This window comes from Nelusetta ayraudi, unplaced genomic scaffold (genome assembly GCF_046127955.1).
Source record: "Nelusetta ayraudi isolate G7.1 ecotype Tasmania unplaced genomic scaffold, CSIRO-AGI_Nayr_v1 ptg000120l, whole genome shotgun sequence".
NCBI lineage: Eukaryota > Metazoa > Chordata > Actinopteri > Tetraodontiformes > Monacanthidae > Nelusetta > Nelusetta ayraudi.
In genome coordinates this window covers 1,886,920-1,913,944 of record NW_027466170.1, presented here as the reverse complement: position 1 = coordinate 1,913,944, position 27,025 = coordinate 1,886,920, and the positions used below count along the sequence as shown (strand labels likewise).

The following is a 27,025-nucleotide window of genomic DNA, read 5'->3' as shown; positions in this document are numbered from 1 at the left end:
TTTATTTTTAGCCTCGGCGGAGCAGATGATGAAGTTGAGCCAAGATGACACCTGCGCTACCGTTTATGCTACATTCAGCCGTAGAAAAAAACCTCTGAAAAACTTGACTTCAGGCTCAGTCGCACAGCGATCGCATACACTTGGGGGATGGTTCACCTGCCTCGTGAAGATCCCGGGGACAATAAATCTTTTTTTTTCTTTTTTTTTTTTTTTCCTGGTGGTAGAAACGCAGATTTTAGGTTGTGCGTCACGCCAAATTCACGCCGGGAATGAGAAACGTCCGTCTTGTGGTATTGAAAAGGAAAAAAAAAATACGTTCCAAGTCTTACACAAAACGGGAAAACCATCCCTATAAACCTCTCCATGGTGAATCTGGCAAATTTAGGTGTTTTACGATGTGAAAACAGTATGAAAATGGTTCCATTTGTGAAGTAATGACCTTCTGAGCCGACGGGAGCGGAGCAGCAGACACAACAGGTGCCTCAGTCGACCGCTTGGCTGCAACATCTTGGCTTGCCGATGACATCTTCAAATTACATTAAAATACATTAACATCATCAAACCTCCCGGATTTATCGGGAGTTGTGTTATCGTTGCCACAAGGAATTTGTACAAAACTAACGTTTCAGATCACAAAGTTAATCTACTAAGAACTTAGCACATAGCTGAGAATACTCTTGTTCTCCTTCTAAAAACTGTTTCCAAGCGACTGTATTTATTTTCATATGTTAGCGTTAGTTCGACGTTAGGTCTGTGCTGCATAGTTTCTGAAGCAGGAAAAGACTTGTTTTGTTTTAGATTAATATAGGTCGGAGTATGTAGTCTGAAACATAAATATTCTTAAACCCTCATTTTTGTTTTTGTTTTTTGTTTTTTAATTGCCAATTATTATCGCGATGAAACTTGTACGTAGGGATGCAATGATACCGATACCATCAATACCAACCCCGGTATCAGTACCAGTACCGGGGTTGAGTACTCTACTCTCACTCTTACAATACATGCCGATACCATGACACCCATACATAATAGTTGTACATGTATGTAAATGACACTTTTGTTAAATTTGTGTTTGTATTTCAGTGAAACTTGTGACGGTCACCCCGAGTTCTAGAAAAACATGCTGAGCAATGTTGTTCAAATAACACAACATCTGTGGGAAAATTTGTAAAAAAAATAAATAAATAAATAAAATCTGAGTAATTCCATCACGGAAGAGCATCGTATTCACTGGATGGAGAAAAATTGGCACCTAACATCGTCATGAGATCAGAATCTCGTAATTACGAGATAAGGTGCCTGTTTTGCTTTTTTTACCCATTGAATGCAATGCGCTTCCGGATTCTATAATGTGTAATGGCCTTATTAAGTACCCAGTATCGATATCAGTGATTACCGAAAGGCAAGTACCGGTACTCATACTCCGCTCGTGCTGTAGAAAGTAGTATCGCTGCATCCCTAATTTGATGTATAACGCGTTGATCGTTGAGGTGCAAATGTTCAAGCTGGTGGCAGTGTTTTTATGGCAACGGTGACCGACAACGATGGTTCAACACAAAATCTTCCTCGTTCCAGCTTCCCGGTACCCTGTCTTTCACTTTAGTGGCGAGAAATGCTGCATTTTGGCAGATGACACGTAACAAATAGACAATTTACATAGACCAAGTTTCTCAAATCGCCAAAGCTGGATTTAAGAAGGGACACTGCTGCGTGCTGGTTGGCGTGGCATCTTTCGCAATGACATTTGGCAAATGTTGTGTGGGTCCAGAAAGGTTTTGGCAACTTGTTACTCACGTACTGCAGTCACTTCCCACCTGATGCCTGTCAGAGAAAATTTGCAGCCCGTTTCAACGGTTTTAAGTCAGACTCTCGTAGTTTACCTTTGAAAGGGGCCTGATAAATATTTTTAACGTCGTACGCACATTCTTAAAAAAAAAAATAATAATAAATCATTGAAATGAATGTACAAGTGAGCTGTGTTGTGAGCATGCATACCGTGAGTGTGTCAGCACTATGTGCAGTGTAATGACGGCTCATGTGCTAAAGCAACAGGCGGATGAGGTTTGAAGTATACGAGTTCTTTGAAGGAGTGCTTGATTGCTTCATCGTTCTCTCTTGAGGAGCTCGGAGAAAAAAAAAAAAGGGGGACGCAACTCGCCGGGAATACTCGATGGCTCAGCAGCGCAAATTCTCTCATCGTGCACTTTAGCAAATAACACGAAAAAATGTCTCACAACCGGTAAAAAGAAACGAAGAATGATGGTTTTGTTTTCATTTTAAAATAAGCAGAATGAGTAAGTCGAGTGTTTGTCCTGATCTGAGTGGTAAAAAAGGCACTGAACTGGGAAAATCTTTCAGTCCTCAGTGTATATGGCCTGCGATGAAGTGGCTGGAGGGTGGCTGGTCTACAGACCACTGGGGATTACCCAGAACGTCCAGACTGGAACATCTGAGCACTTGATGCCCTTTTTATTCAGCTCCACATCCACTGGTCCTGGACTGACTGACTGACTGACTGACTGACTGACTGACTGACTGACTGACGGGCTTTCACCGAGCAGCACATGAGAGAAGCAACGTGTTGTCTGACAAAGCATGACGCGACTGAGGGACACCTCACATCAGGGGGGTTGGATAGTTCTACTCGTACCGGTGGCCATGATGCACAGCAAACACCTTCTTCAAAGATCAGGCAGCGTCCGTCCTCAGCGCTGATCTCCTCCACAGCTTTTTCTCCCAGCACAGTTGCCTCCAGCAGGTGAAGGTCCAGGAGGGAGCTAGACATCAGGTAAGGCTGAAAAATCCAGCTTCAATTGCAAGTGTTACAATAAGTTTTTTGTGTTTTTTTTCTGTGTCTTTTTTGCTTTGAGTTGAGTCCATCAGTTCACATCCTCAGGAAAAAAAAAAAAAACACAACGTGTGAGATGTGTGTGTCTGCAGTTCCTCTCCAGTCTTTGGAGCCACACCTCCAGGTGAGATCAAGGCATGTTCTTCCTCTCGGTCCTCCACTGGGGGGAGTCCGGCCATGGCGAAGGAGAGAATCCACAGTGCTGCTTCCTGTCTGTGTGCTGCACAGGTTCAAACTCAGCTCCGCCACCTCCTCCCCCGCACACTCACACGGAGAATACACGCACGTCCCACCCAGCTCGGTGCACCAGGGAACTACAAACTGGTTTCTCTTAGAAACATGGTCCCGATGCTGTAGGAGACTTTCCTCATAGAGGTTGGCGGAGCGGAGCGGGAGCTGGTGAGCGAGGCGTGGCTGTGAGACGTCCCCGCCTCCAGGAAGTAACACGTCCCCGGGATCTCCTTCGGAAAGTTTTCCGGGAGCTCCAGGCGCGACCGAGGGACGAAGGAAAACGAGTGGTCGTCCTTCAGCAACCTGCCAGCAGGGGAGTCGCGGTTAAAACTCACCTGGAATGAGCTCTGTGGTGAATGTGCACGTGGTGCGCGTGACTTACTGGTAGGTTGTGGGGCTGACGTTGATGCACCTCGGCTGGCTCCCCGATTCGAACTTGCTGGCCAGCGTCACGTTGTTCCCAAACAGGCAGTATCGGGGCATTTTAACGCCCACCACGCCCGCCAGGACCGACCCAGTGTGGATACCGATTCTTAACTGTGAGGTCGGGGTCGGGGGGGGGGATAAACAAAGAGACAGGTAGAAATTCTTCAAACAACATATTATTGAGTGTTTGACTTGATTGTAAACTGAAAAGTATTGCTTTTTTTTTTTCCTATAATTTGTTATTGCAATTTATGCGAACACTGCGTCCTCCGATTCCCTTTTGGACTTAAAAGAAAAACTATTATTTTGTTTATTTTATTAACTAGATTGTTTGTATTAATAGTACAGTATTAATAGCGCACTTTGAGATTTGCCTACAAATGTAAAATGCATTATAAATAAAATCTATTTGTATTACTATTATCATTATTATTATTATTATTATAAAGTTTACGAAAAAAAACCAAAAAAAAAACCCAATTGATTTCAGTTTGCCCTCACTGGGGCTGTGCCAAATGTTTTGACTCTGCTTTTCGCTCCCCCTGTGCAGAGACGCACCGTCACCTGCTGAAACGCCGAACCTATCAGAGGCTGCGTCGCCACCTCCGTCCCTCGCCCTGCTTGGAATTAATCTCTCTGATCTCTCTGCCGAGCCGTCTTGCTCCGAAGTGCCTGCGCAGTGACCCGCGACCGCGCAGTCAGTACGGTTCCACGTTAGCAAAAGCTGCTGTTTGGTTAATCAGATATCCGTTGGGCCGCGGATACATTTTCTTGAGCGATGAATATTTTAAAATAGAAACGGGGCCAGGCGGAGGAATTAAAGCAATAAAGAGCGGCCTCCGTCTCCCGCTGGAGGGGCCTCAGGAATATAATCATCCGGTTGAAGTGCGACTCGGTAAATGGCCGGAGGCAGCGCGAACGCCGGCGAAGCCATCTTTTCCAATTTGACCGGGGCCTCTTCACGGCCACTCGACTAACTATTGATTTCCTCTACTCGGGACGAGTCAACACGCCGTCGCGCTTCACGCGCACGCTCGCGTGTGAAACAAAAGCAGAAGATTTCTAATGATCTACTTGGAGCATCTCGTCTCGTCACCTATCCACCGTGCGCTGCTTCGCCACCACGCTGCAACGTAGCCATGGCAACAAGAGGCGGTGCGGGGGAAGGAGGGGGGGGGGGGCGGCAAGGTGGAGAGAAGAAAATGAATGAGAGAAGCAGAGAGAGAGGGGGAGAGAGGGAGAAAACGAAGGTGGCAGAGGGACGAATAGAGGCCTAAATAAAGTAAAGAATAAATGAAGGCAAAAACCTTGAGAGCAAAGGGAAGGAGAGCGGCAGAGACTAAAGTGCTGCTAGGTGCACTGGCGGGACCTATTTATTTATTTTATCTGAACTGCTGACAGCTTGTCTCTGCAACAGGCAACTCACTCACAGGGACACAAACAAATGTGCATCCAGTGGCCGCATTTGGCTCATTTCGGACAGACACGGTTTCACACTTAGAAGCTTCCCCCCCCCCCCCGCCCCCCTTTGGGCTGCCTTCACATCTAACAGCGCCACCACAGCGGGGCTGCGGTGGCGTGGAAAATAGAGGAATCTCACCCGAAGACCACGATTAGCGAGGGGGACAGGGAAGTGTTTCCTAGTTGCCTCGCCTAACAATTACAATTCAATCACACGTTCAATTGTGGTATTAGATCATAAACTTGCTGTACTTTGATTGGGAGAAAGTGAAAAACAAGGCACCTATGACAAGGCGGCTACAGTGGGCAGCAGGACGACGGCAGCAACAACACACAAATAAAAACAAAAGAAACGAAAATGGACTTTGGACTCTTTTCTGTTCACTGACAAAATGTTGTCACTATGTATGTATATATATTTATATATATATACATACACACACACATATATATACATATATACTGTATGTATGTATATATATATGTATGTATTATATATGTATATATATATGTATACATACAGTATACATATATATATGTGTATATATGTATATACTATATGTATATACTATATGTATATACTGTATGTATAAATATATATATACATATATAATACATATATATATATATATATATGTATGTATAAATATATATATATATACATACATATATATACACACACACACACACACACACATAAATATATCATACTGAATACGGGACCTTTTAAGCAACGACAATCTGACAATCACACTACACCACTTAGTTAGAATAAAAGCCCGAGTCCTGGTGTGTGCACGGTGCATGCACTCAAATTATTATTTTATATTTAATCCCCCACCAGTATATTAGTTGGTGTATTATTTATTGAGCTGCAGCAGACCACTTGAAAGGCAAAAGGCAGCCATGGCAGGAAATGTGTATAAGCCTGCATGAAAAAGGAATAAAACAACTAAAAATCAGTCGCGTCCGTCCACACATTTAATCAATGTGACCATGAGCCGCAGTTAAAAGAAAGTTCATTAGTATCGTCGGTTGATCGCGCTGTGGTTTTCACAGTCTCCCTCTCTCGCAACCTCTCACACCTCTGTGTTTCTCTCCTCATCCCTCGACCATTCTCTCCATTTCACTCTCACTAAACATTTTCACTCAGTCCTCTCTCTCCCTCTCTCTCTCGAAGCTCTCATGCTAGTTTGCATAACGGCGCAACACTGGCTGGAGTTGAGTGCACTCGCCGCACGGCATTTATCGCGCTGAAGTGTTAAATATCTCCACAATTCGCCTTTATGTCGGCGACACGGGGGGGGAACGGTACGGGAGAGAAGCACCCGAACCTGAAAGGAAGATCGACGCGAGGTGGGAAGGGAAAGGAGCAAGTTGGAAGTTGCTGCAGAGCGGGGGAGAGGGTGAGGAGGGGAAGAAGAGAGGGTAGCGGTAGGGGAGGGAGAGATGAAGCGGGAAAGTGGGAAGACAGAGGGAGGGGAAGCGGACGAGCAAGAGAGGAGGCCAAAAACGCTTGGCAAGGCCTTTCTATTTTGAGACAAATGCACAATGTTCAGGGCGCAGCGTTACACAGAACAGTGTCCTATCTGTTCTCCAGCCGCTACCTGATGTAGCCGCTTCCTTACGTAAACACACTCATACACTCAACACTTCTTATCTGTGGGGGGGGGTTTTTTCTCTCTGTGTATTTCCAAACAAGAGCAGGTTGAATTCTCTCCGGGAGAAGGAAGCCCTCTTTGGGATAACTTTTTAGTGGGAGTCTGAAAGTCAAAACATATTTACAGCACGGAGCACAGGGAATTTTCTGAGAGAAGATGGAATGCACCATGAGAAAAGCAAAAAAAAACGCTCGTATAATTTAATAAAGAATGGGTCCTTTGACACACGTGATTGAAATCAGTGAGGAGTCGTCCAGGCTTGTATGTTCTGAAGCTGCCTTTCCATGAACCCCCAGAACTGCGCAAAACCCAAATATCTCAATAAAAAACTGGTCACGGAAACACCTGAACTTCGAAAAGCCTCTGAAATATCACTAGATAGATAGATAGATAGATAGATAGATAGATAGATAGATAGATAGATAGACAGATAGATAGATAGATAGATAGACAGATAGATAGACAGATAGATAGATAGATAGATAGACAGATAGACAGATAGATAGATAGATAGACAGATAGACAGATAGACAGATAGATAGATAGATAGATAGACAGATAGACAGATAGATAGATAGATAGATAGATAGATAGATAGACAGATAGACAGATAGATAGACAGATAGATAGATAGATAGACAGATAGACAGATAGATAGATAGATAGACAGATAGACAGATAGACAGATAGATAGACAGATAGATAGATAGATAGATAGACAGATAGATAGACAGATAGATAGATAGATAGATAGATAGACAGATAGATAGATAGATAGATAGATAGATAGATAGATAGATAGATAGACAGATAGACAGATAGATAGATAGATAGATAGATAGACAGATAGACAGATAGATAGATAGATAGATAGATAGACAGATAGACAGATAGATAGATAGATAGAGACTTTATTGATCCCTTTGGGATGACTCCCTCAGGGAAATTAACACTTCCAGCAGCAGTAGCAGCACACTAAAAGTTTTTGACGCTCTCATGAGGTGGTTTGTCACACGTATTGATATGGAGGTACATCGCAAAAGTGTCATGGAAACACTTTTTTTTGCATTTACACGTCAGCGGACGTGACGCGCTACGTGTCACGTAAATGCAGACTGAGTCTCTGGGTCTGTGAGTGTACTTTGTCGAATTCCAACCTCATGTGACATCACAGTGCGTGGTGCGTTCAATGAGCATGCACGCTGCACATTTTCCTACCGCTTCAAAGGGCTGTGAATATCTCCAGAGAGTCCTCTTCAACACTGTTCAGAGCTCCACTATTTTATTAACGCAAAAAAAAAAAAAAAAAACTTCAATACAATTTAATCTGAATCTGGATCAGTAGCTCCCAAAGAGAGCACAATAATGGAACGCATGTGCCAGATTGCGAGTCCGTGGGGAAATGCTTGAGAGGCACAGCTGACATTTGGAGGCCGCACCAGGTCACACACACACACACACACACACACACACACACACACACAGACACACAGACACGGCTGGGAGGAAAACCGTGATTCCGGCGAAAGGTTACGAGTGTGACGCTGCTCAATCAGTTTTTTTCCTCAGTTTTTGCAAATAAAAATTGATCCACTTGATGTTTTTTTTGGGGGGGGGTTTTCCAATAAATGTCATTGATCTATTCGATTCACCTTGGTGAAAGGTGAAGGTCATCGATCTATTCCCTTCGCTTTAGTTTGCGCACCCGTCAATCCAGCCGTAACCCAAATATGTCAATCACAACACGAATCCATCCGTGCATTCATTTTCTATTACCGCTTGTCTGCTGGACTAGCTTGGGATGCTGGGGTGGGCGGAGTTACACCCCATGGATGTATTATAAGAACTGGATACCGGACTGGCAATATGGCAGCGCAACAATTTTGCCCAGTGGTCACTCGAGGTACTGCGGCCAGAAAATCCCATGGGCCCATAAAGCATTTGTCCCATAGACCGCACTACAAAAATAAAGGCCTGAAACACGATTCTGTAGCGCTGTCACCTTGACAATCTCACTGCGCGTCGCGGAACGGTACGAAATATTCAAATATCAACGCAGATATGTTCAGAAGTAGGAGAACGTGCATAGTATGGTATGGTATTGTGTAGTATAATATAGCATAGTGTAGTACAGTACAGTTTGACGGTATTTGCACAAATGCAACATATCAGTCGGTGAGAATCACCTTGAAGGTGAGGCACAGTTGGAAAGTTACCTTGATGGGTTTCCCATCGGGTGTCAGCACTTCCTCCGACAGCTCCATCATCTTCAGGGCCATGTGCGCAATGGGCTTGGCGTGACTGTCGACCTTCTTGTGAAGTCCTCCTGCCACGCAGTAAGCGTCCCCTATCGTCTCGATCTGCGCCAGAGACAGAGCAGAAGTGGGCAGAGGCTCTTCAGCTCTCCGGCGAGTCGAGGCGAGGCGAAGCGAAGCGAGGGCAGCTTGAAACGGCCGCTTCATCGTGGGACACGTGGTGGAATTACCCCCCGTTAGTCAGCAAAGTACCAAAAAAAACAAATGAGATTTAATATCGGGTTTACATCTGCACTGGATTCCAGAACCAACGAGCTTCTGTTCTTTCATGGTGAGACCAGGAAGTGCATCACACATCAGAGAAGAGGGCAAACATTTGAAGCAGGAGATTATTTAAAGGCCGAGCTCCTGTTATAAAGTCCAGCACGTTGACGGAAATGTTGTCACAACAGGTTGGAATTTTCCAAAAAAACGGTATTAGAGGCTTCGTTTTCACAACTGGCAGGTTTTACCTTCCAAACTTTCCTTTCTGTCACAGGGGTGAGGAATTGTTCCAGCTGGTGTGCCAGGTTAGCGAAAGGCTGCATATACTTTACTTAACACCAGCCACCATGCTGAGATAAAGTGGCATGTTTACATCAAACGAAGTGAGCCAGGTGTAACTGCGTCACTCGCTGCACTTGAGAAAAGGGGAAATAGATTCATGGCATAAGAGGGTGGGGGTGGGGGTGGGGGGGGGGGGGGTAAAAAAAATTGTTACAGAAAGCAGCAAAAGCAAGGAAATAAACTCTCTCTCCCTCTCTCTCTCTCTCTCTCTCTCTCTCTCTCCCTCTCCCTCTCTCTCTCTCTCTCTCCCTCTCTCTCTCTCTGTCTCTCTCTCCCTCTCTCCTGGTCTGCCACCGGCAAAATCTTTCAAACAGTAACCATGACAATGGCGGCATATGGGTGCCTGCCGCAGTCTCCTCGCCACGTCCTCCACATTTCAGCTCTCACTGTTGAGCGCACACGCTCTTCAGCTGCTGGAGTACACACACACACACACACACACACACACACACACACACACACACACACGCACGCGCGCGCACACAATCCCTGATCCATCGACTCATTTTCCCGTCCTCCTCTTGCCTTTTTTTTTTTCTTCAAAGATCTGAGACATGACATTTTGCGAGCGATTGTGCGGAGGAAGTGCAAGTGTCTTAAGGCGACGTGGTGGCAGATGTGGGCCGTTTCTCACCAAGAGCGGCGCATTGAGAGAGAGTGTTAGGAGCATTGACAGCCGCGACAACGTGGAGGAGCGAAGCTAGAAAGAGAGCTGGAAAAAAACACATTAAAAAAACCCTGACGTGGTGGCAGCAGGACAGCGGGGGTGGGGGGGTGCGGGGGGGGTGACGAGGCCCCGGCCTCTCTGGTATCGGCCCGTCAGAGCTCGGCTAACGGCACCACGGTCATCGATCACTTCCTGTTTCCACAACACATGACATCGAGACGGCAACACGAGGATCACGTCAGCGCACACGCAGACACAACGCAACACAACAGAGCGTAGCCCGGCGTCGCAAAGCAAAGCCGGACTGACTTTGCGTGTGTTTGTTTGTTTGTCTGTGTGTGTGTGTGTGTGTGTGTGTGTGTGTGTGTGTGTGTGTGTGTGTGTGTGTGTGTGTGGGTGCGGAGGAAGCTTAGCCGTGCAATTTCACGCAGTGTGTTTACTGGGGACGTACGCTGGTTCTCGGTGATTACGGGACGTGCACAGCATGTCATCCACACGCCGACACTCGTGCACTTGTGAGAGGCAGCGTTTTGAAAGAAGTCAGCGAGGCGACAATTATAGAAGGAGATTTCACTCAAACGGGAAATTTCAAGGACTCCCTGAAAACAAATGTGTGTTTCCCGTTGTTGGTGTTAAAACATGACAAATGATCACGATGCTGCGTTTCTCATTCAGACTTGAAATCCAATCACTGACAAACGAGAAGTGAACAGAAAACAACTGAGAGCGTTGCTTCACCTGTTGCTCCTCTCCCCCGTTGACCTACGTACATTTATTTATCGATAAAGCAACTATAATATAGCAGAATGTGACTGAATCGAGGTCATGGGCACGCGCTTGCTGCATGCTGTATTTGAGTTATTTCTTCCAAACTGCTCCGCTTAATGGGGTTAGCGGACCAGCGACAACATTTTAGAGGAACGCAGCAGCAGTTTTAAGGTCCACCACTGACCTTATAAACATCCAGGATGCCGCACTGGTAGTCGAAGCGTGTGTACAGTTCATTCAGCATGGAGATGACCTGCATGGGCGTGCACTGGGCACACACGGCCGTAAAGCCCACGATGTCCGAGAACAGCATGGTGACATCGTCGAACTTGCGCGCCGGCACGGGCTGACCCTGCCACAGCTTCTGCGCCACGTCGCCGGGGAATATGGAGTAGAGGAGGTCCACGGTCCTCCTCTTCTCCTCCTCCAGCGCCTGATGAGTTCGCTCTAACGTGGCCTGGGAGAGGACGGGAGGAAATGAAGAGGAGTGATTTGTGCTTGGCTTTGATGAAACCGCTGATGAGATAGACGGCGAGATGTGGGCGCACTGCACCAAATTAAAACTGCCGGTGCATGTAAGTGTATTCATGCATTCATTTGATTTATTTCCGATTGTTGCGTGTCTGCATCGGCTCGTTTTGTGTTGGTGGACAAGCTCCATAATGCCGGCGGAGCTGTCCGATGCAGCGCTATACTACTGATGAAGCGCGGGAGTTAGCTAAGCTATGGCTATGTACGAAAGTGGTCCTGGGGGAAGCACACTGCAATAAGAGAGTGATGCAGTGTGTAATGCATTGCAGAACGTTGGTATTAAAGATGGCACTTAGGGACATTACAAGACATTACTATACAGCAAAGAAAACATTTAACTTCTCTTTGCTGTTAATCGACTTCTTTAATAGCTTTTCAACAAACTTGGAAGAAGACTAAGTTAAATTTCATTATTATAGCACTCATATAATTCCAGAATTGTACACAGGGCGTCAGACATAGATTCAGAGTGAAGCAGCAATATAATATCTGTACCTTGAGTTTGTCCATTCTCTTCTTCAGGCCGTCCTGGGCTTTGGCTTGCTCCCCCACGAGGATGACGTCACGCGTGGCGTCATGGATGGGTATGTCTGAGAGGTGAAGTCCCCTGCCCATCAGCTCCTCCAGCTTGTCAACACGAGGCGATCCCAGGAACATCAAGGAGCAGGACTCGGGCACGTGGATCATCTGACCCTTCAACTCCATCACCTGGCAGGCGGGGGAATCGTTGAGGAGGGAAAAGGGTGAGAAATTTGAGAAGGGAGCAGATCTCTGGTTGTGATTTTTTTTTATGTCTGCAGAGTGAACACTTGAGCTTTTCTAGTATACACTACGCACACTGCCAAGATACGTTTTTTCTTTTTATCGCTCCAGTAGGGAGCTGTTCCATGATATTTATATGCCTGAATGCAGGAGCCAAAGCCAAAAGCAAAGGAAAATGATTAACAGAACGGAGATAGAAAACTGCACATTGTCGTCGTCACGATACGTGGCAAAAAATGATTCACGTGCGCATCTCTCCCATGTCGTACCCTACATTAGGGGAGCGCAGACTAGGCCACTTCATGTGAACGAACACCATGTTTTGGCTTTTTTTGTTTTTTTTTTAAATCAACATAATGAATACAAACAATACAACATCCAAATGTAAATGAGTTAACCGCACTTTTGAATTTCATTAGGTACGAATAGCTTTCATGCATAATGCATGCTGATCTGTGTGGAGACCAAGTGCCTGCGAAAACCCACTGGTGACCCTTTCATTAACGAGATAATCAGGCATCAACAAGGCATTGCCTCATTCCAGCCACAGACTTGATGTCTGGTATTAAAATACGTACACACCACCAGTGTGTGTGTGTCTCACTGACAGTGAGAAACTGCAATGTCAATAGTCATGAGAGTGAAAGAAAAGACATTCAGTTCATAGGGTGGGTCCAAAGCCGTTGACTGGTGGTGTATAACTGACTTATTACATGCACTTGAACGATTAAGAGAAACAGAAAATGAAAACGTAAACAGGCATTTTTGAAGGTGAAAAATTAAAAATCAATCAACGACCCTCTCTCAAGAAGTCAAAGCTTTGCGTGTTTTTGTGCTTCTTACTATGCGTGTGCTAAAACACAGCTGTGTTTGCTGCGGTCTCTCAGGCTGCCTCGCGGCCTACTTGATCTTTCCCAGAGGGCTACATAAAGACATCGTCTGGAGATGTATAGAGACAGCATATTTATAGATGCATGTAGTTTTTTTGGGATAAATAATTGAGTGACTCTGCCTCGCTTTGAGTTGGAGAATATAACTTTTTTTTTTTTTTTTTTTTTTTTAAAAAAGCATTATTAGATTAAGGTCCAGTTTCACGACAAACGTATCGCAGGACTCCCAGGAAGTGTTTGAGGGGGGAAAAAACTCTGCCAGGGTGACCGCATGAGGAGATAAAGAGGGGAAAAACTAAACTAAAACAATGTTTCACAAAGTGCCGAGTGGAAGCGCTTCACCTGCTCCGCCACTGACCCTGCGGACGGCGGACAAATCCTGTCCTCCTCCCTCCAAACACACTTTGTCTTTCTCCTCCTCACTTCTCTCTCCATCTTCATCTGTCTTCTATTCCTGCCTGCGTCTCACTCTCTCTCTCTCTCTCTCTCTCTCTCGCTGCTCTCCATAGTGTCAGATAGATTATTCCGCCAGTGAGCACACTGCAGTCCTGTTTTATTTATAGCACAAGGCTCTCCTTGGTCTGCATAATACATACAGTCTACATCTACATCTACACACACACACACACACACACACAGAAGGGTGAGACACACATACTGTTTCTGTCTGTGTCTTAGATACACGAACGTGGCCGGATATGAACACACAAGGCAAACACGCTTGCACGTATGCGATATATATACATATATATATATACATTGCACACTAAGCAAGCTTTTTTTTTTTTTTTAAATCAGTTCCCCGCAGTGCTACAAATTATGCATCCCACATGTTTTTACTCAACAATTAAGCAATTAATGGTCACACTTCCACCCATTTACAGTAAATCATTTCGTCGCCATAACTCTCCTGGCGTCCCAACACCTTATTCTCTGTCTGTCTGCCTTTCATTGCCACATTAACTTTTTATCCCACGCTCACGCACACACACACGCACAGATGCATAGATACAAACACACACACACACACGCACATACACACATCCCTGGAGGCAGCTGTGTTGGCCCAGTTGTGCATCTCTGTTTAACTCAGCACTCTCCTCTCCTTCTGCCTGCATCGCTGTCATCACAGCAGCGAGGGGCGAGAGCCGAGTGAATGCAGCGGGGAAAGAAATGCGGAGAGAATAGGATTGATTTGTACAATGACCCGCTGTTCTCTCCCAATGAAAGCCGAAAGTCGAAAAACCGCGAGACGAGGCTCGGAAATTTGGGACGCGTCGCGGCGCTCAAGGCGGAGCGGCGGGATCTGCGTGGCGTCACGAGTGTGCTGGAGATCGCTGGGTCCGCCACGTGTCGCGAGCCAACGCGACCCGAGTTGAAAACGGCGCCTTCAGAAGCACTTGAAGGCAACGTCTCAACATCTGAACAGCGTGTTGCTTCGCCTCACGCGGAGAAGACATACACGGCGCTGCAGGATACGGAGGCTGATTTACTCCAACTACGCACGCTTGGGTCAGATCACATTTATACCACGAGCAGACCGCGCAGGCTCTGCAGAAGGGCCTCGTCGTCGGGGGGGCCTCAGCGCAGTTGTTTTCGGCCGGGCACCAAAAAGCCACCGCTGCGTTCACACTGACCCGGATGAATCATGATAACCCTGAACTGGTGTGGAAACCCCCTCCATGCCCTTTAAATCTTTCTCCTGCCTGGATGAATATACGTCTTCTTACATCAACTAGCATGTAGCATAGCAGCGGGCACTGCTTTTCTCAACTCCCCTGCAGTACATTTGCCTTTTTATTTCTCCCAAAACACATCTAGTTGACCTTCAAGGTCATTTTTTTTTTTTTTTAAATAAGACTTTGTATTTGGATTTTACTCATTGCAGTTTCCATTATTTCCCTGCATGCCTGCAAATGTGTAATTCTACAATAGCAGCCTCGAGTACATTGCACACTGTGACTGGCGATAGGAGGCGGACACTCTACGCACAGGAGTTATCGAAATGGACAGATTCCAGTCGCTATTACCACAGGCAACAGAAGCAGCAGGGGGTCGGTGAGAAGAAAATGGAGGGAGGTGAAAGGTGCTCAGAAAGAACAGCTGAAAGAAGCCGGGGGTGGCTGTCGGCTGTCGGCTGTCGGCTGTCGGCGTAATGAAAAAGGGGAAGGTGAGAGGACAGGCGATAACACACAGGAAAAGAGGAGGAAGCGGCACAAAGGGAAAGATGAGAGGGACGGATAGCGAAGGAAGCATCGGGCAATTAATGGATTGGCTTTTTCCGAGCGAACTGTGGCGTGTCAACAGACTCTCATTTGCATGAACAAGCACCGAGCAGAGAGTCAATGAGTCACACACACACACACACACACACACACACACACACACACACACACACACACACACACACACTGCTCCAGCGTTCTTATCTTGTCAGGCCGTGGCTTTATTGTGCACATACTGGTTTATAACACATACGCAAGCACGGACACACACACACACACACAGACACACACACACACACACTCAACAACACACAACCTAATTGGACAACCTTGTGCCGTGCGCTCTCGGGTGACGGAGTCAGCAGAAGCTCTTGAATGCTGATGTCACGATGTGGAAAAGAAAAACCACACATCTTCACAGACCAATGGACGAGCGGCACACTGCACCACTGGGTCGCAGGTAATGGAAGCAAAGAACATCGTCATTGTGTCGCACCGTGGAAATGTAACAAAACTATTTGCATATTTTTCCTCGCGTCCGTCCCTCACACCAGCGTGACAGTCGTTTTCAAAGCCGTCGACAACCAAACAAACAAAGTGGCGCGGCAGAGATTTATGAGGGAAAAGATGAAAGGTGGTTGTAAAGTCAAGGCCCCTTGGGCTCAGGCACGCCAGGAAAAAGGAAAAAGGTTCCTGCTGGATTAACAACAAGTACCGAGGTGAGTCTTTGAATAGCCTGAGGATTTCTCAGGCTTCTTTTGGCCTTTAAATAAACAGTCAAACACGCCCACATCATGGCTTGAGTAAAGAGCTTAGCGCTGATTTGTCACGTGTTTACATCGCTCCAAGGATGCTTGATTCTACATATATATAAAACACAAGAGTTCAGTTTAGTTCGTGATCATTTAGGAATGTGTCTCAGCTTCGCGTCCAGCTACAACTGCATCAGTCTGCTGTGCGACAGCGTGCGGAGCTAACATAACAATAATTGACCTCCCTCCACCAGGTCAGTGGCGCTGCGGGGGCTGAATAAAATCAATCGGTTGATTGGTCACCCGCAAGTCGTGCTGTAACGAGGCCACGATTGCACGTCTTCTTTACTCTTTCCTGTTTTTCTCCCTGCAGTCAAACATCCATAAAAGAAAAAAATGGAAAAAAAATCACCCAGAATGAGAAGACTGCGATGTAAAGGAAACACGATGGCCAATACAAGGCACTGTCTGTCTCCTGTGTGCTGACCACTGTGGCCACGCCGTGCACACACACAGAGTGATGCAGTTTGACCTTTTCCGAGGGTCTCTGGGTGGCAGAGACCCTCGGGGACACAGCCTGTGTCCTCCGGAGAAGACGGGGAAGAAGTCAGCTGAAAATACACTGCAGGCCGTGCAGTCACACACACACACACACACACACACACACACACACACACACACACACACGCGGAGGAGCACAGGGGAGTGCTCTTCTGTGGCCTCTTTAACTTGGCCTGTCGCCTTTTCTTGCTGCCCTTTCTGGTGAAAATGTCAGCCCATCCTTCTCTTCCCTCCATTCTATTCCTGTGCCCTCGTGACACGACGTTTTACACCGTTCACCCAACTCATCCTCGCATCTGCCCCAACAAAAAAACTCCAACTCTTCTGCAATCGAAATGAAATGCACTGCTGCCACGTTCGCTGGACTAAAGCGTGACGCTGCAGCAACAAAAATGCAGTGCTGCTTTTCGGCGAACCCCCGCCCCCCCACCCCCCACCCCCGTGTGTGATCCGGCTACGCCTCTGGCCAGCCGGCCCTGTGATGTGGCACAGACGCAGTTCAGCAAAAACCACAACTTGGAATCAGTCACGAGATCCGTTTACGTTAATTAAATAAACACAATTGTCGCGCAACCCTGCCAGCTTTTGACTCAATTTGATGTGAATGCAGCGTTAAGCCTTCAGAGCTGCGACAGGCGCTACTGTATAAGCACTGAGCCCTCGGTCTTCATAGCAAGAGCAGAAGAGATAATCTGCTGGTTGTATTAGGCGTCGTCAGGGATCTAAATTTAAACATTGTTAAAAAAAAAATATAATAAAATAAAAAGTATATCACCTAATACATCAACTCCTTTAAAGGTACTTGAGGAAATAACTTAATAGCTCTTCCACTTGAGCCATCAAAAGGCTCGGCTGTGATCAAGATTACCAGGATAACTCGCTGATTTCAGCGAAACTGAATCCAATTGCATGAATCTTTTCAGTGTCTTCCCTCAAACGCCTTCTGGCTGCTTTGGCTCAACTCTTTCCCCGACGAGCAGATTGCTTTATTTGTTGCTACAGTAACCACTCGCCGCCGCTGACTGCAGTTGCCTTTAGCTGTTTAGCTTGTGGCTCCATCATCCAAGTCTGTTGGCCGGGACGCTCGGAGCGAAAACAAGCTGTGAAATTATGATCATCATTTTAGAGGCTCAAAATATTAATGGCTCCTCTTTTCTTATTATCGCAGCCTCAAATTAACGTACCATTTATTTTGACCTAGCCGTGGGCTCATGTTGTTATTATTATACATGTTATTCTCTGACTTCTAGTGGATTTTCAGCCCTCAGTGCTTCATCCTGCTTATGAAGAAGAAACGTCGAGGTGTTTGTCTTCACCTGACAAACGTGTCTTACTACGTCAGTTAAAATAATAACTGCAACGCACAAATGAAGTCATCTCCGTCAGTGTCCTTACCTTCTCCTTGGTGCCAGCCTGCGTTGTGTCCGGCCTGGTGCGGATGGTGAAGGGCGACGCGAGCCTCAGCAAGATGCCCTGGAACGAGGGCTCCATCTTGGGTGAGACGATCTCGAAGCAGTCCCTGAAGGAGAGGCTCCGGTGGGGGTCGATGCGGGCCTGCCTCCTCAAGCCTTCGCCGAGCTGCAGGAGCTCCATGCGGGGGCCCAGGACCAGGTGGAAGGGGAAGGCGCGGCAGAAGGTGGCCAGTCCGATGCGCAGGTCGCCGGGGTTGGTGGAGAGCGAGAGCGAGGGCCGCTTGGCGCTCTCCGTAGCAGCATTTTGACAGAGGGAGGCGGACGGAGGTCGCACCTCCTGTATTTGAAAGGACAGGCAGACTGTGGGGACGGCGGTGGGCAGCGGCGACGGAGGGGACGGCGACGAGGGCGGCGAGGTCGGGGAGAACAGGTATGGCGTGGGGTCCGCATCGGTATCGTCTGTGGCTTTACTGGACAACAGGGGAGTCAAAGGCGGAACCTCTTCGACATCAACCACTGTATGAAAGATCCGCCGGGCGACGGCCCGGATCAAGCCGGGCATCACCAGTCCCACAACAGGCGCAGGGTTGAAACAGTGGAGGAGCAACACCTTGCCGCTTCTCCCTTGTTTGACTGGCTCCTCCCCCCCGTCCGACTTTCCCTTCTCCTCCTCCTGGAGGTCCTTGCACTGGAAGGAGGGGCTCTCGGACGAGGCGCGGCGCCCGGTGGAGGTGCGAATGTGTTCCAAGATGGCGTCGAAGCCATTGAAGAAGTCCAGGAGGTTCCCGCCCACAGCGCGAAGCACGCGCTCGTTCTCCTCGAAGCAAAGGCCAAAGAACTCCTCTCCGAAGTGCTCCCGCAGCTCGCAGGACGGCACTCCTGGGGGAGGAGCAGCACGCGAAAAAAACAAATTCCATTTAGAGTTGCCCTCGCCTCATCACACACGCATTCACCACCTCAATTAATTCGGGGGAAACGGAATATTTAGCACTTAGGCTGCGTCGCTCTCTGACTGCTGCATGAAAGGTTTCTAAATGACATGTTTGTTTGTTTTTTTATGCAAATGATGAAATTCAGTCGGAAACATTTTAAGCATGTCAACCACAGGGGATTAATGCTCGAGCAATCAAACATCAAAGCCTCTTCATAAAATAAAAATAATCACGTTACATGCCGACTGACTGAAAATCATTTAGGAGAAAATATAGTTTAGGGGTTAAGAGACTGGAAAAGAGCACAGAATTGGTTGCAGTGCATTTGGAATGTATGCTCCTAGATCCATATGACATCTCACTTCTGATAGACGCTCATCTTTGCTGGCGTGCATCTTCAGAAAACAACACTGAACTTCACGTGAAGTCTCTCCAGGCCAAGTCGTGTTGTGAAGTTGTGAAGGCCCAGTGTGTAACGATTCATAAGGAAGCTATCGGAGGAAGCGTCGCACTGGCATCACTTACTTAGTATTGTGGCCATGTATTGTAGAATTTGCAGAACATCCTCCTCGGAACCAGAATTTTCCAGAAAGGGACACTTCTCCTCTTTTTTATCTCTTCTCCGCTCTTCGCTGTCCACATCGTGGCACCTGTGAAAGACGACAGGTTGTAAAGGACGAGAATGTTTTCGGGACACCTGGGCAACAAGTCTCAATTTCAACCCACTGTTTGAAGACTTCTATTACCTAGACAGTAATTGGGAAACTGTGAAGTGGATGCGATACTTTACGACATGCAAAAAAATTGAAAGAAAGAATCTGAAATGCTGAAGCCTGAAGAATTGCGACCCATGGAGAGAAAAATCTTCAAACAAAATAAATCCAGGGAGAAGTAAAGCCAGTAGCACAAGTGTGTTTGGCTGTTCTCCTCTTCTGAATTCTAGCATTAGAAAATATTAGACAGGCAGAGACCAGGGATGAGGGAGACTGACTTTATGTGCATGTTTTAGTTTGCGTATATTTTTCTGTGACCTAAAAAAAAAAAAAAAAAAAAAAAAAACAGAAAAAGAAGGGAAAAGGGGAGCAGAGGCTGTGATGCAAAGGAAGCGCATGCGAGTGTCACCCAGAAATATACATCCAAACCACGGCAAAGTGGAGACGATCGGCATTGGAGAAACTGCAACAGGCGGCAGATGAAGAACGAGTGTGTGTCTGTGAATCATGAAAGAAGGCACGACACGAGAGCGAGCACGAGCGGGTGACATTAAACCGGTTGGGAGACGGTCGTACCTGATCTCTTGTTGTCTGTAGAACTGAAAAGTTCGCTGCAGAGCCTCCTGAACAGTCTGCGTCTGTCAGAAGAAACCAAAGAATGAGACGCATCAGTGTGTTTGCCGCCAAGCGTATCATCTCCGTACGGCGCCGGCTCGGGTTCGCCATCCGAGCCGAGTGACTGACAGTACTGAAGAGTGACGGCGTACGTCGTCTTCAAGGGCCTTTATCACAGGGAACATTTTCTGACACGTCGCCGTGGGAACGTGATGAACAAGTGTAAATAATGGAGGGAGGGAGACGACAATTTAGGACAAAGTTACCACAAAAACAAAACAAAAACAAATCAAGCACATCAGTGTGTGTGGGGGGGGGGGGGGGGGGACTGCTATAAAAATATCATTATCATTTCATCTGATGGTGCTAACTGTCACAAAGAGGAGTTCCCCCCCCCCCACTGCTCAGTGTACAGCTGGAGTAAGGCGGGACCAAAGTGACTGAATGTCATGCAGCTCAAATGCAAGGCCGGGGCCACTAAAACAACAACACAATGGAACAGCTGGAGAGGTCATCGGGAGGCCTCCGCCCACCCTGGACAGTTGCACCAGTAAGTGTGTGTGTGTGTGTGTGTGTGTGTGTGTGTGTGTGTGTGTGTGTGTGTGTGTGTGCGTGTGTGTGTGATGGAGACCAGAGGAGAGAAATAGAGACACAAAGGTAACAAAATGAGACGGGCTGCGTGTCGGTCGGCAGGTGGGGGTGTTTTAAAGGGTAAACACAGCTCCGGTGTCACTCAGCGTTGCATATTAAACTGAGAGGACCGCTTTCCTGGCACTGACTTGCTTTTATGTTTTTCATATCTTCAATGATATTAATGAGTGGAAATATGGTGACAGCTATGTGGGCCTGGTGGAAATGGGAAAGGCCTGGCCACGAAAAAAAAGCATTTCCTAGCTACAAATGGTCTTAGCAACCGAATGAGGAGAGGTGGGAGCAGAGAATTTGTGCGGCTCTCCAGTTTCTCAACTGGCTGCTTATCACTCACGGTGCGGACAGAGATGTCACAGGTACCAACACCTTTTATGGCAACTGAGAAAATATATATATTGGGGACTTCCTGTCATTATCAGCCGTCTATCTGCTGCTGACAAACCAGCGTTCCTTAAAAGAAGCACTAAAACGAGCACAATTGCTCTCGCTGTGAGAAAACACAGAGGCATTAGTACTTTCCCACTTCACTATTGATCTGTGATCAATGCTGTACATTCTGAACCTATTTTTCTTTCACTACGAGAAAATGGAAAACATCAATTCTGCCGTTTGGTGCTATAGACACCTATACATTTTCCCAGAACGGGCTTCTGTACGATTTCCGTTAAATTCCAATTGGACTTAACGTGCAATGAACAGGTTCTGTGCAAAGGGGCTCCAGTAGGAACTTTGTACAAGCAACTTTGGAATAAATTCACAGCCCAACAGAGCAGTAAAGCTTCCCCACTTCCACATTTTTCAATATGCATGTATGCAGTATATTAACATACATAAAAAATAAAAAAAAACAGCTATTGGGTTTATGTGTCTTTCTTGCCAGGTCGCAGATTCAGTGGCTCATTTACAACTTGAGCATTTACGGTATGTGTGTTTACAAACAGATACTCACTGTTATCGGGCGCACACGCTCGAGCAAACACACTGTACACACACATCATCATCAGTCCGCATTGTTAGAATCCCTGGCATGTTTGCCGCACACACACACACACACAGTCCCATATCCCGGCTCCCATTAATCTCACTCTGTAAAACACTCGCACAAAAATATTAAGATGTGAACACTTGGCTCGGAGCTCATGTTTGACAACTGATTATTAAAACAGGTTCAGAGCCACTCGCTCTGGAACAACCTGGAGTTGTGAGATGTAAATAACTGAAAGTTAATAAAAATAGATTAATCTTGTAATCCTTGGAACGACGGGAGACATCACAAACAGTTTATGTGAGCTGTTGAACAGTTTAACACTTCATCTTTAAGGTTTTCTTGTTCTATTTTTGAGCAGCCGTTACAACACAAGTAGATAACTCTTTAAACAGTGAAGTAGGCTGTCGGGCTTCAGCGCGATTTAAAGGAGCAGTGACTCAATAACACATCAAGTGGCACACCAGGTGAGACAGCACGAAAAAAAAAAAATAATAATAATCTCAGCCTGAGAAGAATCAGGCCGCTCCATCAGCAGAGGGAAAACAACGCAGAGAGACAAAAAAAAAAAAGAAAAAAATCTGCATCAAACAAAACCTTGGCCTATCTTTTATAACTGAGAACCACAGTGTCTATAGTGTGGTTGAGTCAAACATAAAACAGGCCAGGCACTTAAAAAGAATGTTGCTGCTCAGTGTGCAAAGCGTGAAGCTTTAGCCAAACTTTTGCCCTCCAAACATGACGGATTTTCCCCCGTGCACGCTTGCCCCTGCTAATGAAGAGGACACACATACTGTACATTAGCACACTCGCACACTTGTCTCACACTGTTCATACTTGCAGCCAACACTCAGGGCCTTTTAATCAGCGTCATTGGTCACGAAGTTAATGGCCACCTTCCACACACGAAATAGAGAGCGGGGCGGAGAGCAGACACAAAATGAATGTTTGCACACGTGTGTGTGTGTGTGTGTGTGTGTGTGTGTGTGTGTGTGTGTGTGTGTGTGCACGCACGCATTGATGGTTCTGGGTCAGGGTGGACAGGGTGAAGGCAACCACAGAGAGAGCATGCTCTGTTCTCTCTGCCACGCTCCACTGCAGTCAACAACAGACACTGTTGATGCACGCACCCAGTGTGTGTGTGTGTGTGTGTGTGTGTGTGTGTGTGTGTGTGTGTGTGTGTTTAACACAAAAAGAGCGACTAGAAAGACAGGGGAAAGGAGGAGGTTTAATTAACAGTGTGCAGTGATTGAGCGTGTTAAGTTATGCACATGATGCCAAATTATGTCTGTATATTGTGTTTAAGCGGAGCTTAGATTGCTGTCATCAGGATTAGCAGTAGCCACAGTGTATGCAAACTGCGCTACTAGTCCTACTTCTCTTGTTTGCGACACTTCAAAAAAAAAAAAAAAAAGAAAACGCACGTGATGCAACATGCCGTTCAAGAAAGCAGAAAACAATATTCACCAAGTGAAGGAGAAAGGCAAATATGGACACGTTGAAATACAGAAAGTTTGAGCAACAACTTGAGAAATTTTCAAATATAGAATTTTTTTTTTTTTTTTGCATCTATTTTTCCCCCCCACATGTATTATGTTTTTCATGTGTACATCAGCGTGCGTTTTTGAACTTCTGCTCAGAGAGAAGTACCTCTATCGGAAAGTGAACAGGCAGCTGGGATGAACTCGGCTGGCCACTGCTGCGGCGAGGACTGCAGCTAAATGTTGAACCCTGAATGGGCTCAGTGGCACTGCTAAGTGGTGCGTTCTACTTCAAATGTGTTACCGTTAGCTGCGCAGGTGCATTTCATTATTTTTGCAGGTCTGGTCAGGTTTAGGCCCCAAAAATAATTTGGGCCCTCCCATCATACAACACGATCCAATGGTAAATGCCCTAATCACGCACCGTCCATCACAATTGTGCTCTGTCCTAATAACTGCTCTCTTACATTGCAGCCTGTAACACACCAGAGCCACAGACAGAAGCTAGCACGGAGGGATAGGCTCATTCGTCACACTCCTCACATCGTTACAAACACAGACAGGGCATGAGTATCTCTCTCCCGCTCAACCTCACAACAACATATTTATTACATAATCTGCCAAATGGCTCGGGCTGTCAGAAGTGAAGGATGAAAAGGTGCTTTTCCCATGGCATAAGTCACCTCATGACTTTGTCTCGGGCTAGGGGGAGGCTTAGGGAAATGATGCTGCAGGGAATTAGCTTTGGGCTTCAAAAGCAGTGGGGGTTTTTTTTTGTTTGTTTGTTTGTTTTTTTTCTCTGTAATTCACTGACATCTGTTTGAAAGAGGACGGCTGTCTTGTTTACATCCCAATCAACTTCTTTAAAAAAAAATAATAATAATAAATTTTTTTAAAAAAAATCTGCTGTCCTCTGATGGCCAACATGACAAATAACCCTGACATTGCAAACAAAGTCAACCTCAACATTTGGACATATTTAAAAACATGGTCCAACGCAACTCATGAAATATTAGTGTTGGGAACATGTTGGGAAGCGAATCGCTCTCTGGGGATAAATACGGTCTTCTGATTCTGAAATGCAAAAAAAAAAAGAAGAAGCTATAATTGCACCGAGGCTGTAAATCATTGATTTCAAGGTCCCTGTCTCTATTTTTAGAACTGTGCTTCAGTGAACGCAGCACCGCAACAACTCTCCAACCTAACGGCATTTCTGCGAGGCACAGACTGACAACAGGCCCACCTACCATGGGTGAGGTCAGTCTCCTCAGGCTCTCCCCGAGCGAGTCCAGGTTCACCCGTCTCCGTCTGGTCACCCTCTTGTGAGGCACGCCGGGTCCTTGCTGCTCGTCGCCCGCCGGGCACGCCGGGCCCCTGTCGGCGGGGCTGCGGCCGTTCCACAGCGCCGCTCGGTGCGACGAGTGGAACGAGGAGAAGGGGCATCCTCGGCTCTCCTCCGCCGCCTCCGAGCCGCCGTCCCCACCGTCTCCCCCGGGGCTTTCCAGCCCGCAGTCCGAGCCCACCGAGCTGCTGAACGACTCGGAGGAGATCTTGCGCGACGACGAGGACATGGTGGTGGTGGTGGAGGAGGTGGAGGAGGAGGCGAGGGAGAGGAGCAGCGGCGGCGGCGGCGGCGGCAGCAGCGACAGGAGGAGGAGGAGGAGGAGGAGGTGGTGGAGGAGGAGGAGATTGGCGGTGGTGATGGAAATGTTGAGGGTGATGCTACAGTCGCTTCCGTACCACGTCCACCTTTACGCCGGGGAGTCATCAGACAGTAGTGGGGGGTCGGGCGGGTGAAGAGGCTCTATGGACGGATGGATGGATGGATGGATGGATGGAACGCCGATGTCCACGTCCACGTCTCGCCCGCGTCTATGCGTGCATGCGGGATGCGTCCGTGTGCGCGAGAGACCCGCCGCCGCCAACCTATTGACGGGGGGAGGGTGTGGGGGGTGGAGTGAAGGAGGTGCTGGGGGGGGGGGGTCGGCAGCACTAACGGCACGCAAACATTTATGTAATGGGGGGGAGGAGGGGGGGTGGGGGTAACCGTCCTTCTTTACCCCCGGAACGAGTCCACGCTGCCCCGCCGGAGGCCAGGCATTCTCTCCCTGAGGTCGCTTCGCACGCACGGATGGAGGCAGGACGTGTCAGGGAGCGATGCAGGCGCAGATGCAGAAGCCCATGATGCAGCGCTCCGTTCCAGTCAGAAAGGGCTCGCGGACAGGCGTCGCTAGGAAGTTTGGCACGCGCCTAGCTTGGAAAATAGAAATATTTTATGGCACAGACAAGACGACGGAGGCTCGCAGATCCTATCGACGCGCTGCTCCACCCTCGTTGTCCCGACACATGGTCACTCGTTCTGTTTTGTTTTTGTTTGTTGTTTTTAGTCCAGTGGAGGAGAGGCTGCTGCAGGTTCTCCCTCACCGGGCTCGGACAGGTGTGGCGGCTTCTTCTACCTTCCTCCTCCTCCTCCTCCTCCTCCTCGTCGTCGTCGTCTTCGTCGCCCGTGTGTTTGTGTGTCAGAGCCAGCTGTGGGTCCCCCTCAGCATCCGTCCATCCCTCGGTTCAACTCCCCGACCGTCGCTCCTCGGCTCATCCCCTCGGAATGAGTGACACAGAGGAGGGAGGCAGCGGCAGCAGCAGCGGCGGCGGCGGGAAAGACGGAGACTTGACAGGGGGAGGGGGGGTGTGGGGGGGAGGAGGAGGGAGCGGCAACAGCTGCGAGCACCTGCGCACATCGTAGCAACAATACTGCACTAGATAGATAGATAGATAGATAGATAGATAGATAGATAGATAGATAGAAGTACAGACTGACTAATAGATAGATAGATAGATAGATAGATAGATAGATAGATAGATAGAAGTACAGACTGACTAATAGATAGATAGAAGTACAGACTGACTAATAGATAGATAGATAGATAGATAGATAGATAGATAGATAGATAGATAGATAGATAGATAGAAGTACAGACTGACTAATAGATAGATAGATAGATAGATAGATAGAAGTACAGACTGACAGACAGCGCCACACAGACAAGCCCACTTTGGATGGAATTGTTTTGGGGAAAAAACTTAAATCTATTCATGGATAAATCATGTCAGATAGCAGCAAACACATTACCAAAAAGTTAAATGTTTAAAATGTCTCTCAGCTTTTAATGTGTCCGCTGTCCCTAATAGAGGGACAAAGCACTGTTGAATTCAATAAAAATTCAGATTTTTCCTTCTTTTTTTTTAATCTTATCAATTTATTAATGTACTTGCTTGGTTTGTTTGACGGCGTCGTTAACAGCTTCCTACAACCGCGGCATGTTGGCAGAGCAACACTCAGGTAATTGTTCCTCAATTAACTGGGAGGAAATGAAGCAACGTCTCATTGCAATCAAACAACAGTGGTGGCGAGCAAACCAAGTCTTTGGCACCGTGCCAAACACGCTCAACATGGCTATACGTGGACAAATATGCCCCCCAGAGGATAATGGAGCTGGCAGCAATGGGTGCACGCTTGTTGCCTCCCATCAGAGCGACGCCCGTGTCGGAGGGTTAATCACAGCCGTGACCTTGACCTCGATTGGCAGAGCAT

The 27,025-nt window shown here is 47.1% G+C and overlaps 1 protein-coding gene across 1 annotated transcript; it reads right to left on the bottom strand.

Annotated features, from left to right (window-relative positions):
• Window positions 1-2,287: 2,287 nt before the first annotated feature.
• Window positions 2,288-26,089, bottom strand: gucy1a2 (guanylate cyclase 1, soluble, alpha 2). The gene is made up of 9 exons (XM_076049845.1): window positions 24,681-26,089; window positions 20,278-20,339; window positions 19,514-19,638; window positions 18,040-18,935; window positions 11,950-12,162; window positions 11,108-11,380; window positions 8,844-8,987; window positions 3,462-3,616; window positions 2,288-3,382 (listed from the first exon to the last, which is right to left on the bottom strand). Exons 1-9 carry the CDS (start codon window positions 25,002-25,004, stop codon window positions 3,163-3,165), a joined length of 2,412 nt encoding a protein of 803 aa, XP_075905960.1. The 5' UTR covers window positions 25,005-26,089; the 3' UTR covers window positions 2,288-3,162.
• Between the last annotated feature and the right edge of the window lie 936 nt (window positions 26,090-27,025).

Excerpts from the sequence above, each read along its gene's own strand:
- gucy1a2 (XM_076049845.1), bottom strand. The coding sequence starts at position 25,004 with ATGTCCTCGTCGTCGCGCAAGATCTCCTCCGAGTCGTTCAGCAGCTCG. Across the intron at positions 12,163-18,039 it reads AGGCTGGCACCAAGGAGAAG|GTGATGGAGTTGAAGGGTCA; the intron begins GTAAGGACACTG and ends CCCGCCTGCCAG. Across the intron at positions 8,988-11,107 it reads GCATCCTGGATGTTTATAAG|ATCGAGACGATAGGGGACGC; the intron begins GTCAGTGGTGGA and ends TCTCTGGCGCAG.